Source organism: Telopea speciosissima, chromosome 2 (genome assembly GCF_018873765.1).
Source record: "Telopea speciosissima isolate NSW1024214 ecotype Mountain lineage chromosome 2, Tspe_v1, whole genome shotgun sequence".
Lineage (NCBI taxonomy): Eukaryota > Viridiplantae > Streptophyta > Magnoliopsida > Proteales > Proteaceae > Telopea > Telopea speciosissima.
Genome location: NC_057917.1, coordinates 59,480,233 through 59,494,453, shown reverse-complemented (window position 1 = coordinate 59,494,453; position 14,221 = coordinate 59,480,233). Strand labels below are relative to the sequence as shown.

Here is a 14,221-nt window from a genome sequence, read left to right as displayed (position 1 = left end):
GAATCTTCTGCTGCGTGGGGTTGAGCACCATCCTGCTGTGCTCAATTCAAAGGCGATCACGTGGATTTGATGTAAATCCAATAATTAGTGGATGACGATCTGATATTTTTTATTTTCAACGATTAATTTTGAATTGAGTTCGTCTATCAACCATTAGATTTGTATCAAATCCATGTGATAACATGTGAATTGAGTGCAGCATGATAATCGCTCAACCCATCCTTTTTTTCTTTGGGTTTCCTATTTTAAAACATTTGTACTTAATGTTCCAAATAATGGAAGATCAATTTCTAATAGTAATTTCTTTACCAAATAAAAAAAATGCTAGCTTGAGTAAATTTCAATGCATTTCATTATATTACTCTTATAATGAATGTACTACAGGCCAAGAATCTCAATGGTAATATCAACCTGATAACCTTTACTAATTATTATTGGTAAAGAACACTACCTGATTGCAAGTTATGACACATGACACATTGGACAAGCATGAAAAAAATTGTAAATAGGTAACCACAAAGTTCTTTTGCTCACAATTCAAGTTTTAATTTGCAAAAAGTTTTTCAATTGATAAAAAAAAAACCTTTAAAGAATTTAAGATTGCATTTGAAAATTTCTAATTAATAGAAAGAAGTCACATGGACATACATGAGAGAATATATGATTATATGCTACAAAAAAATATATGATTTAATCTAAGTCTGAAATATAATGTGCGACTAATTCACACCATGATTGAAATTGTCGCATCACATTATAAGCGACAATAAATTACATGCTGGTATAGAATAAAAAATTTTAATTGCCTTTTATTTATTGGATGGCCATATGTATTTCACATCCCTTTAAACATATGTTGTTCTGAAATTTAACTTCAAGTTAAAAAAAAGTTATCGAAATGCCCTCATAAGAATCAGAGTCTTGAACTTAGGGTTTTAGGATTATATCAGATTTGTATCAGTAACAAGTAACAATCAACCATGATCGATGTCAATATCGATACTAATAACTAGTCTATATTTTGAAGGGAAAAATAGTCAAAAAAAAAAAAAAAAAAAGGGGAATAAAAATGTTTTGGGGGGCAAATCTATGAGATCCAACCCAATAAAATATTACATATCAACAACATTAATTTCGGAATCAGCCAATACCCGATCCAGTACTGTGAAGTGTGAACTAAATCCCTATGTGTGGAGTAGCAAGTTTGACATTACTCTTTTTCTCTTACAATAAAACAAAAATATATATGATTAAAGTGTAACATAAAAAGAGAGAAAAGGACCCCAAAAAAAAAAAAACTCTTTATTAATTGAGCAAGTGGTAGAATATTTTATTTTTTGTTAATTTTGAAATTCCATGAAATATTTGTGGTGGAAGATCAAGAATTACTTAGCAAACATGGGGTACTTATTTTTTTGGTAAACAACATGGGGGGCAATTTGAAGATTAAGTTTTCAACACTGCTAGAAATATGTTGGCCATTTAGTAGTCTTTGAATGATTGACCAATTGAATCTTGAATTAGAAACATTTGATTTTACTCATTAAGTCTACTTCTACTTGATCATTTTAAAGAAAACCATTTCAGCCACAAGCTTCAAGATCTTCAGAACCCCAACAAACAAACGGGTCCATAGGGTTCAAGTCTTTATATGGAGAAGCCATTCAATATGGACTATGCAAATTGGTACCACACAACAGGCAAACACCTGCATGTGATCTCTATACCAAGAATTATTTTTTTCTTTAATTTTAGGTTAAACGTAGGTCGGTCCTTACAAGAATAGCCTTCACCCCACTCCCATGTTGTGCAATTAAAAAGTATTATAACAAGTACACGGGACCATCCTACAATATAAATTTTATTTGAGTTACCCATCCACCAGATCTAATAAATTATTTAGAAAAAAATTAACCAGAGATTTGGCTTTTTGATTTATATAAAGAAACAAATTCCTTAATTCTTGTAAGCAACTAAAAGAAAAAAAAACATATTTTAATCATCACATTCATGTACCAAGTTTAAGTAATAAATTCTTCTTATTGAATATAATTATCATTGCTCATATGAATGTTTTAGAATTTTTACCAATAAAAAAAAAAATTAATGTTATAGAATTGTTCATAAATTTATGGGGAGTTGCTGACTCAATTCATTGTAATGACTATTCTCTACTTGTTATGGGGGTGGAAGAGGGGGTTGGGTGAGGGGAAAAAATGCATGAAGAAAGTGAGCTTCAATTCCTTGGTGTTTCTATAGTTTTATTTACAGAGGGGAAAAAATGCATGAAGAAAGTGAGCTTCAATTCCTTGGTGTTTCTATAGTTTTATTTAAAGAGAGTGTTTGAATGATACCTCTATAAGTCTGCTTAGACCTTGAAACCTAATTTTAATTGCATCTTGTCTCATTATCAAAAGTTATTTAATGCAAAGATAAAAACTTTTCTCAAAAAATTAAAACTCATTTTAATGTAGTATTTTTTTATATGAAATTAACATTATTTACCTTCATTAGAAAAAAAAAGTGTTGTACTAAAAAAACAAAAAATAAGGTTTTAAATTTTTTGACTTGTTAAGGGTGTCAATAAAAAAATTCTTTATTTAAAACCGTATGGGATAATAAGTCTTCGGATTAGTTTCTCTCCACCCATGGCAAAGAGAGATTTTTTATCCACTCTAATATTTGACCCTCTGATTGGATTAGAGAAGGACATTTCGAACAATGAATAATAGGGGGGAGGGAAGAGGGGAGAATTATGAACCAAGAGTACTCCAATTATATATGGCGTAAAATTACTATGGGTGAAGGAAAACTTAATCTTAAAACTCTTTTGCATCCATGGTAATCAGTATTCTAGCGAGAAGGTACCTTTCAGGGCTTCTTGTATAACTATAAGAATGTGTATCATGAACTTAGAATTGAATCTATTCTACATTTCTCTATTGCCAAGTATTAGAGCAGTAGGCTTGTGCTAACATACTATTAAAGCTTAGACAAAGGTTGAGAACATGAATTTTCCTTCTATTTCCATCCAGATTGAAAGGTTTCTTGTGCATACAATTCTATTAAAGTTTAGGCAAAACTTTTCATGCATGATTGTGTATGTGCACAATTTATATTAAATGACATAAATACCCCTATTCTTTCTATTTGACGAAATCGATAAAAAAATCTCCCATGTACAAATATCTTCCCCAATCTTTTTTAAAATTAATACTATTGCTTTTTGGCCATGTTTCTTAAGGGCTTTGTATAACTTGAGGGCTTTTCATCCCTATTTTTTCCCCTCTTCAACCCTTAATAAAATCTTTCTAAAAAAATATTTCTTCTTATCGGGACCACATAAGATTATTCTTTTCATATTTATGAACACAACTTATAGTCAAAAGATATACCAATGTGGTCCTCGATCATCTTAAGTAATTAATAAACCAATACTTAACTTGTTCTTAAATGTTTGGTACTTGATTAATTATCCCTTGAAAACCTTGTTCACAGCGAATCGTTGTCCTCTCTTGTAACTGCACGGTGCAGTACTGCATCGTGCTGCGCAACAGAGGCCATGTGGCACAACGGACCCCACATGGTGGACATGACCTCTGCAGCCGCCGCACGATGCAGTACTGCACCGTGCAGTAACTGCATATGATAAAAACTCATTCACAGCTCTCAATCTAAGAATTTGTTTTTTACAGAACTCGAGGAGTTGTTGATACCTTAAAAAGTATAATTGTCGAGGCACATGGCATATTGAGTGCATGCATTGTTAATATTAATAATTTGTATATATAAATCAAACACATGGCTCATTTTTAATCCTACATTAAGTGTTATTTGGAGGTGGTTGTATCCCTAATGCACATTTAGAAAGGGGTGAATCTCTACCATCAAATCTCACGAGGTAATTATTTTATGGTAAAAGGTTTCTCACAACGCCAACGTGGGAGGATTCTCTCACGCCATACCAATAGCAGTGTAGAAAATGACATAATCCACATGAGCCCGAATCAAGATAGGAGAGAGGAAATAATAATAAAAAGATTAGCGTGAGAAATCGATAGTACACTAGCATCGTAGGGAACTTTTTCCCATATTTTTATTTATACTTGAAAAGAAAAAGCAAATATTATAACCTAATTGGCTTATTAATCAATAGATAACCATGTGCATTACTGAGATACAAGGGACCTTTTTTTAAATATTTTTTTTTAAATTGTGGCTTTTAATGCTATTTTTTATATTCTCTCTCCCTCTCTCTTGCACGCATGTGGTCCTGAGTTGGGAAGGCACAAGGTTCTAGCTAATTGCATATCACACTCTTGAGATTTTTAATAATTAGTATTTTCCATACCCACCAATGTCACCTATATTAATCTAACAAAACAAATTAGGGTAGAGCTTCACAAAGTATTTCTTAATTAATATTAAATGATTTCATTAGGTCAAATTCCATTTTTCAAGACTATCATAATCCAACTTGTCTAAATTAGCTTATGGGGAAAAGAGAAAAAAAAATAGTTGCAACAATGACCATCTACTTATAGTGGTTAAATATTTATATTTGCTTATTTGCTTAATTTCTAGATTGTTTAATTAGGAGAAGATGGAAGCTTTTAAATATAATAGTTAATGGATAGTGGAAGAACAATTCAATAATATCTTTGTTTAGGCAATATAGAAAAATGTAATACCCTTAAAACCAAATTCCTTCTCTACTTTGCACGTGGAATTTATCCCTGGATCTCTAATCACATTACACTACAAATCTTGATGCGTTGACCAAACTGTTCTCATATAGTTTACCTAATGGGCCTCTTTTTATTTTTTTCATAGAGAAATAAATTCTTTTAAAGAAATAAAATTTTAGTGCATCAACCGAGCCCATGGCCCATGAAGGGAAATAGTCTTCTAACCCATTAAAGATGTTTTTGCTTGTTTTCTTCACTTCACTAGGTTTTGATTCCTCTAAGTGAGCATGGCCGTATCGTGAAGAAAAGGGCAAAACGAGGTTGCTTGCTCTCAGTGTCACCTTCCAATTCAAAACAGAACGTTCCTTCTGCAACGCAAGGCCAGTATGTTTCATAGTAGCCAAGGATGAGTTCAACCATAGGTTCTTCGATTTGTTCAGAAAAGAAACGACCACACACATCTCTCAGAAAATAAAAGAGACAATGAAGAAAATGGCTCCTGACTCCCAAGTGATTCTAAACTTAGCTCTAGTTTAGAAGTATACTTTACTAGGTGCCTTGTCCCCTTGTACTATTGTGTTACAGTAACTTAGATATGAGCCCACTGGAAGCCCGCTTTAAAAATTTTTTTATCTTGGGCCCAGAAAAGTAGGCCTGTGAGAGGGATTTCACACACCTTGGGTTGGGCCCAAGCTATCTAAACCCAGAGAACAGTTGTACCCCTAGGCCCATCCATACAGCCCAAGCTATATAATTTTTTTTTTAGAAAGGTGATGAAATTTGTTATGTAGAAAATCCAAATGATATTTCACTAATAAAGGAAAAGCTTACATCAAAATTCATAAAATCCAACAAGTTGGTTTTGAAGGTGACTTGTGAGTTAGTAATATAACCAGTTACTAAAAATATGTAGGCCCTTTTAGCCATTAAGGTGTGTCCTAGATCATTACTTTGTCTAGGACTCTTGATACAAAGAATGGACTTCATCATCAAAAGGCAAAGCTCATAATTGATATGTAAATTTAATGAAACAATGGAAAGACATAGTAAAGTGGACTATGCTTTCACCATTCATCCTTTATTTTCAAGGAAATTACCTTGAATTTACTTATTGAAAACATAACTGATTTTTTTTTTAAAAAAAAAAAAAAAAATGGATGTCCAGGATCTCACAATTAAACCATTACAATATATAAGAAAACATAATTTTGAAGAGAAGCAAAACAATCATGTATACATTTACGATACGTATAGAGTACACCGCATGGCTGAGCCAAACTCAACCCAAGGTCTCAGCCTAGATCTAGACCCTGTTTGGCTCTGAGTTTGTAAATCCCACCCTAGAGGAACCCGTTCTGAGAACAACGGGTTTTGAAAGACCCATTTTTGAGAGAGGAGGTCTAAGGTCTCAATGACAAAGAGTCACCTCCGAGATTAGGGTCTAGGATCCACAAACATTATAGAAAGATTCTTAGAGCCGTTGGGGGAAGGTACGCTATGTTGACCACGTACCTTCTCTATCTATCTCTCTTCTCTTCACATAAAATGACCTCACTACACTTCTATGTATGAAACCATTACGCGCAGCACATTGGTGCAGTCCGGCCTCTGCGCCTACTTTCTCAGAGAACCATCTCCCCCAACATTAATCATAAACCTACCGTATCTCTTATATAGAAGTCTTCAAGCCAAAGGTTTCAGTTTCATCAACTTTTGATGAAGGTGGCTACTTCAATGTCAAATTTATTTTTTTGTAAAGAAATTGTTTCGTATACAGAGCAACCAGGAATTACCCTAGTATCAGTCACGAGTTAGGTTGGGTAAAACATCAATTTGGTGGACAAGTAGGTCGCAAGGCCCTTATTCACATGTCAAATTTCAACCCAATTAATGTCAACCCAAATGAAATTGACAATGCATTAAAATTAAACTTCGAAAATTCACCAAGAAAATCTAAGTCTTGAGGAACGGTTGAGAACTGGGTATTATAGATCTCATTTTGTCACTCCGGATAGTGGTGATGAATAGGTGTCCCAAAATGTTGTGGGACTTATAGCAGACCTATTACCCAGGTATTATGAATTCTAAGATTTTCAAGGTAATTAATTTGGGCCAAATAAGACCTGGCCCAGTCTGAACCTAAACTCTGCTTGGTCGGTCTTTGTGGGTTACCTGGACTTCTAGTAATGGGCTTGACTCTTTACTCATGCGTGCTTTAAGGGGCTGTATGGCAGCACTTCTGTTCCAAATTAGTATTTCTGAGTCAAATACTTTTTATGTTTTTGTTAATTTGGAATACTTTGGTACCAACATTACACATTACTACTGACTGTGGTTTGAGTTAAAATTCATATACTTTAAGTGACAAACTAAACATGTCTGGGGCAGTAGTTTGAGTTGAAATTCATCTAATCCATATGACAAACTATTCTTGGACTGGATTTAAAATAGTCCAAGATGGAAGGGAGCATGAGATTTCTGTCCACACAGTTGTTCTTGGACTGGAATTACAATAGTCCAAGATCGAAGGGAGCACGAGAAACGTTTCTGTCCACACACATACCTGCAAAAATCAAGTCAAGCACCTAACATTATACATTACTACTGACTGACTCGTAGTTGTGAACGAAAGGAAAGGAAGAAATATATTTTTTTTGCTAAAGGTCAGCAAAGTATGTATTAATGTAAATGAAATGATGTTACATAAATAACTGGAAAACTATAAAAAATCCTTCTCAGAAGTCTGACCTTTCACCTTCGGCATTGCCATCAGCAAAAGGTGAAACTGGAGAATAACTGGAAAAATCCCAATGCTCCAAAAAATAAAATTATGGAAGTCTATAATAGGGCCTGCCTAGCGCTTCAGAAGAAATAGTCTGAGCAATGAAATTAGGAGTGACTTGCCAAGTGCTTGAGATTTTTTGTTTTGCCGCTTGATTTGCTAACCGCATCTGCTACTGAGTTTGCTTCCCGGTAACAATGGGTGATTCTCCATTGAATTGAATCAAGGAAAGGAGAGATCAACCACCAAGTCTGAAGAAAACACCAGGGTATCTTGTCGATGATGACAGCAGTGACCGTTGCTGCAGAATCGCCAAATTAAGATTTTTTGCACGGTAGCAACACCTCACCCTTGGAGGATGCTATATATCTATCTTCTTGTTTTGAAAGTTGTGTCTTCAGTTTTGTTTCAAGGGAGATTAACAGTTATGCGGACTCTTAGGCAAGGAAGACCTTTTCAGTAATGTACACGATGGTGTTGCCTATTTTTGATCCATGGCTAATGGATTTGTGTCATACATGGGGATGTCAACGGATCAGATTCGCCTTGGATAGTGCTATATCCGCATCCACATCCGATTAGCTTTTGGACGGATTTGGATAGTGCTAAACGGATACAGACACAGATATGGACTGGATATTTTATCCGTTTATATGTAAATATAGCTTTTTGGATAGCTATAACCTATCCGTATCTGCATCTATTTAGCTTTCGAACGGATTCGGATAATGCTGAACGGATACGAATAGTCGAACACGAATACAAAAACGGATTTCAACTATTTATTTACACCCCTAGTCATAAAGCCATGAGCTTTCATGTTTTCTAAATAAAGTGCTTTTACCAAAAAAATAAATAACACCTCACCCTCTTCACCTCCCATAGTCCCATCTCTTAGACTTTCTTGGCTCCTCCCACCTGCGAGGTTCCAACTGCCTGACCTCCCAAGGCTGGTCCATTGCATTGACTTGTAAGCTTCTTTCCTTAAGAGGATGAGCCCTTGCCCTTGGGCTTCAAAATACTCCACTAGTGTGCATTTGAGATCATCCATATATACTTGATGTTTTGGCTAGAAATCTCTGAGGTGGGCCAGTCTATACGATACTAACCAATTGACAGAGCACAGCTGTTCACACAGGTTCCATCTCACACCAAATTAGGTGAACCACTCACACAGATCCCATTGACACAGTTGTTCTTGGATTGGACTTGTAATAGTCTATAAGATGGAAGGAAGCACGAGGTGAACGGAAGGAAAAGAAAAAATGCTTATACTCTGTAATCTTGAGCATCACATTTCCATCATACCCACAAAACAGATTCAGAGTTTCCTTCCAATTCACAGACCTAAACAACTTTGATCAAATCAGACAATTAGGCTGCCAAAAAGATGGTTGATGCAGCTATTCTTAAAGTTGTTCTTGAGAGCATCAATTCCCTACTTCAGGGGGAGTTTGCTTTGATATGGGGAGTCGATCGAGAGATGGAAAGGCTTTCTAGCGCCTTAGCCACAATTCGAAATGTATTGAAGAATGCTGACGAGAATCAATTCAAAGAAGAGACGATCAGAGGTTGGTTAAAGAAACTCAAGGAGGCGGCTTATGATGCAGAGGATATCTTAGATGAGTGTGAGGCCAAAGCACTTCAATTAGAAGAAGACCGGATGAGAAACTGCGGCAACTGTACCAACCAGGTAAGCCACTCTTTCTTATCTTGGTTTAATTATGAACAACTTAAGTTTCGTCGCAAGATTGGACAGAGAATTAAAGATATTAGAGGGAGATTTGATGATATTGCTAAGAGAGGTCCGATTTTCATTTGAACCCGCGGGGAACTGCGGAATGGACTGTTGATGAGAGCAGTACTGAACGAGAGACTAGCTCCATTCTGACTACTGAACACCCAATTTATGACAGAGAAGAGGACATAGAAGAGATAATTAAACTATTGCTGGACAACAATAGCAACCCAAATTTACTGGTTTATCCAATAATAATAATTGGATTAGGTGGTCTTGGGAAGACCACACTTGCACAACTAGTCTACAACGATGAAAGAGTGAAAAATCATTTAAACCAGAATTTGGGTTTGTGTATCTGATGATTTCGATGTGAAAAGGCTTACCAAAGCAATCATAGAATCTGAGTGGAACTGCATGTGATCTCTCGGACTTGGATCCAATGCAAAGGCGGCTTCGTGAGATGTTGAGTAGGAGGATGTTTTTGCTTGTCCTAGATGATGTTTGGAATGAAGATCAGAACAAGTGGGATATGTTGAAGTCTTCATTAACATGTGGAATTCAAGGATGTTCAATTCTTGTAACCACTCGTATTGAAAAAGTAGCGTCGTTCATGGGCCCATTTCCTGGCCACCATTTGAAAATACTCTGAGAGGACGATTGTTGAGCTTTGTTCAAGCAACGCGCATTTGACAATGGCAGAGGTGAGAATTCAAACTTGGAAGTGACAGGTAAGGAGATTGTGAAGAAGTGTAGAGGTGTACCTCTGGCTGCAAAGGCTCTAGGAAGCTTATGCGTTTCAAACATACAGAGACTGAATGGTTGTTCGTGAGAGACAGTGAAATTTGGGATCTTCCAGAAGATGAAGAAAATACCATTTTGCCGGCCTTGAGATTGAGCTACAATCATCTGCCTTCATATCTGAAGCAATGTTTCGCTTATTGCTCCATAATCCCAAAGGATTATCGGATGAAGAAGGAAAAGTTAGTCCATCTCTGGATGGCTAATGGTTTTTTTCCATCTAAAAGTTAAAAGCGTAAAATGGAGTTGGAAGACATGGGGAATAAAATTTTCAATGAGTTACTGCAAAGGTCTTTCTTCCAAGATGTAAAAGAAGATGGTGATGGCAATGCAGTGTATTGTAAGATGCATGATCTAGTCCATGATCTTGCATGTTCTGTTATGGATAATGAATGTTTGGCCTTAACAAGACAAGGATTGGACACTTGTCTTTGTATGAATTTCCATCTAATATTAATGAATTCTTACGTAAATCTGAAACCTTACGTACCCTGCTCCTAGTTGGCCCCCTGCCAGCAGAATTCAACTTTGAGTCAGTCAAGATCAAATAATGGATATAGGCTATCTTCAGTAGCCTATTTGATACACTTGAGGTACCTGAACCTCTCTGGGCCAAGATTGATGTCGAAATTACCTGAATCCTTGAGCAACCTAAAAAATTTGCAGATATTGATACTGTTCAGATGTATATATCCTCAAAAGTTGCCTGCAAACATGAGTACCATGAGGAACCTTAGGCACCTGGATATTCGTGAATGTCACTCACTAAGTCATATTCCAATAGGGATAGGGCGGCTGATTCACCTCCAGACATTAAGCATGTTCATTATGGGGAAGAAGGGTGGATGTGGTATCAGTGAGTTACAAGGACTGAACAACCTTAGAGGACCACTACACATAAAAGGTCTTGAGAACATGAAGAATTCAATGGATGCTGAAGAAGCCAATTTGATAAGAAAGAGAAACCTTGACTCTTTAACCCTGTCTTGGTCTCGATATATTGATGACCAGACTCCCATAATCCAAGAAAATGCATCTTCTGAAGAGGTGCTAGAAGGCCTCCAGCCCCCAGCAACCATAAAAAGATTGGAAATAGAAAACTACCAGGGCATGAAGTTTCCTGGTTGGATGGAGGATTTGTCGCTCCAAAATTTGGTTCGTGTCGTACTCAAAGACTGTCAGAGATGTAAACATCTCCCGCCTCTTGGGCATCTGCCACTTCTTAAATTCCTTGAATTAAGTAGAATAGATTCTGTACGACACTTGGGTACTGTTGAGTTCTACAGTGGTGGTGTTGATGACTTGGGTAAAGGAGGATTCACATTGCTGGAAGACATAGTTTTAGAAGAAATGCTAAATCTGGAAGAATTGTTGTTGAATGTTGCAGAAGGAAGAGAAGTACTCCGTTGCCTTGTGTCAATGAAGATTAAGAATTGTGACAAGTTGACAACTCTCCCATTGCTCCCGTCTCTTCAGCGTTTAGAACTAAAAACGCAAAATGAAAACATTCCAGATGGACTGCTACAAATTCAGAACCTCTCCGCTCTTCAAGATCAATTGAATTTTCTGTCTGCTACAACCTCATCACATTGCCAAGTTTGTCTATTAGGCCTGGGGAATTAGGCTTTAGCTCTCTTAAAGACTTTTGGGTTGAAAGGTGTTATGCTATGAAATGTTTGTGGGAGGATGAGACCCAATTCCAGGTGTTGAGCTCTTTAAAGGCATTGAGAATTAACTCTTGTCATGGACTATCATCTCTATCAGGGATGAGATATTTAACAGCTCTCGAGGATTTGTGGATTGATGATTGTCCAGAGTTAGAACTCTTCCAATTGGAGGATTTCTGGCACCTCACTTCCCTTCAAGAACTACATATTGGCCATCTACCTCAGTTGATGTCTTTGCCAGAGAGCTTAAAACACACTACAGCCTTGCAAACTCTTTCTATAAATGGTTGCCCTGTCTTAAAGAGACGATGTAAAGAAGGAGGAGAAGACTGGCACAAGATATCCCACATTCCAAAGGTCATCTTCTGATCATAGATATCACCAATACCTATGAGACAAAACCGTGGATGTTGGGGCCGTCTCTTGGAGTAGAAGAGGAGGTGATGCATTCAATAGTAAACAAGCATTTTCTAAGGTATGACTTCTCTGCAATTCTAATTTACATTGATATATATTTATTTGCTTTTCAACTGATGTCCTCTTTAATTTCTTGGATCCTTTATTTATTTAATTATTTCTAATGAAGTTAAACTTTGAAATTAAAAAATAAATAAATAAAAGATGCCAAAACTCCATAGGTAGTCACTGTTCTACCCCCAATTAAGAGCATTGGATCGTACAATTTATCAAGGACTGTTGTGTTCTTTATTAACTGTTGATCTCATCTTAAATTTTGATAGCTCTAACTCTTATCCCTAGACTTAAATTTAAGCTTAGTTCATTCCAAGTAAAAATCGCTTAAAAAAAATAAAATTTACTTAAATCTAAAGTTTTTTTTACTGATTTTATCTACAAATTTCTATTATACATAGCTTTTACCTTGAACAAAACAGAACATTAAAATCAATAATAGAGCTTTCTATTTTTGAGGTTGCATCAAATATTGGCTATGAAAATTGGATGGGTTTGATGGGGGAGGGGTTGTCCTACCCTGCCCTGCCCATTTAATGGCTAATTGGGCTTTGGATTGGTTTCTCGTCCACCTTCTGTTTGCCATACTCTGATGGGGCAAAGTCGAAACATAAGTTTTACTGAAGTTTGGGCATTTTAGTGGCCTTATATTATGTAACATCCTTACTGAAGCTCTTCATATTATTTAATCTCCCCACCAAACTTGGACTCTTTATCGTCCACTGTTATCCATTCTGTTATGTTTTGAGATGCATTTGTTTAACTATATAGTTCCTTATCAATTGTAGTGTGACAGAAATTCAGTCTTGGAGGGATTGATGCAAAGGAAAGAATAATACATAATGGACTTTAACGATGTAGAATTACAGATTGTCAGAACCTATATTCAGAGTTGAAGGCCTTATATTATGTAACTTCCTTATTGAAGCTCTTCATATTATTTACTCTCCCCACCAAACTTGGACTCTTTATTGTCCATTGTTATCCATTCTGATATGTTTTGAGATGCATTTATTTAACAATATATTTTCTTTATCATTGTAGTGTGACAGACAAAAAAATCAATGTCTTGGAGGGATTGATGCAAAGGAAAGAATAATACATAATGGACTTTAAGGATGTAGAATTACAGATTGTCAGAACCTATGTTCAGAGTTCAAAGCGAATTGTGAATTTGCTGAATCTGAGGTAAATGAGTTGAACTTGATGAGGAATTAGGTGCTTATAAACTATGTAGCTTAAAAAAAATATACGATTGGAATTTTGAAGATTAGGAGCTTAAGATTTTATTTTCAAATAGCAATCTTTCCCAGTCGAATCCTGTCCCCCTCCCCCCCACCCCTTATTTACCAAAAAAAATAGTGTGTTTCTCAAGTGAATAAGAAAATAAAAGAAAGCCAAGAAAATTTCTCAAAAAGAGCATTCATTCAAGAAGTATTGAAAATAAATGTACTATTTATTTATAATTTCCCCTGGCATATATATATATATATATATATATATATATATATATATATATATTTAATTGTCATTTGATCACAGGTTTTGGTCACTATCTACTGCATACCTCCGTTCAGTCTTCCTCCAAATTCAGGTAAATGATGTTCAAGAACTTGCTTTCTTTGGTGCTGAATGGCAAACTAAACCTAATCAGATGGATGGATCCTGTTAAGAAAAGCTTTACCTATTATTGGCCATATAAATATTTCAAATTAGATTTTTTGTTTTCTTTCAATGAATTTGAGATATCTGTGTTTCCAAATATAAAAGAAAAATGAGAGACATGTTTTTACATTAGTGCACACACACACACTACATGCAAACAATTTAAATCCATATGGCCTTTGAGTATTCCTCAACGATCATAAGTGGTGATACTGCTCAGTGACTCATTATAGGGAGACATGCACGTCTATGAAGGTACCAATACTATAAGCTCTGTAAACTACATATACTCATGGTCTTGACCATGTCCGAGCTATAGGCAATTATGCGGCAGGTCTCACTACCTATGTTGTAGGGAGCAAACCATGTTCGTGTATCTCTAAACTTTTAATTCTATTGAAAGGTTTGG

The 14,221-nt window shown here is 35.8% G+C and overlaps 1 protein-coding gene and 1 long non-coding RNA gene across 2 annotated transcripts; both read left to right on the top strand.

Annotated features, from left to right (window-relative positions):
• Positions 1–318: 318 nt before the first annotated feature.
• On the top strand, positions 319–10,418 carry LOC122652353. The gene is made up of 3 exons (XR_006331587.1): positions 319–333; positions 6,534–6,536; positions 9,934–10,418. It is a non-coding gene; the product is annotated as an uncharacterized LOC122652353 (long non-coding RNA).
• Positions 10,419–10,691: 273 nt separating this feature from the next.
• LOC122652208 (putative disease resistance protein RGA3) lies at positions 10,692–12,673 on the top strand. The gene is made up of 2 exons (XM_043845888.1): positions 10,692–12,151; positions 12,607–12,673. Exon 1 carries the CDS (start codon positions 10,724–10,726, stop codon positions 11,630–11,632), a length of 909 nt encoding a protein of 302 aa, XP_043701823.1. The 5' UTR covers positions 10,692–10,723; the 3' UTR covers positions 11,633–12,151; positions 12,607–12,673.
• The last annotated feature ends 1,548 nt before the right edge of the window (positions 12,674–14,221 follow it).

Bases quoted from the DNA above. Each gene is read 5' to 3' on its own strand.
- LOC122652208 (XM_043845888.1), top strand. From the start codon at position 10,724: ATGAGTACCATGAGGAACCTTAGGCACCTGGATATTCGTGAATGTCAC.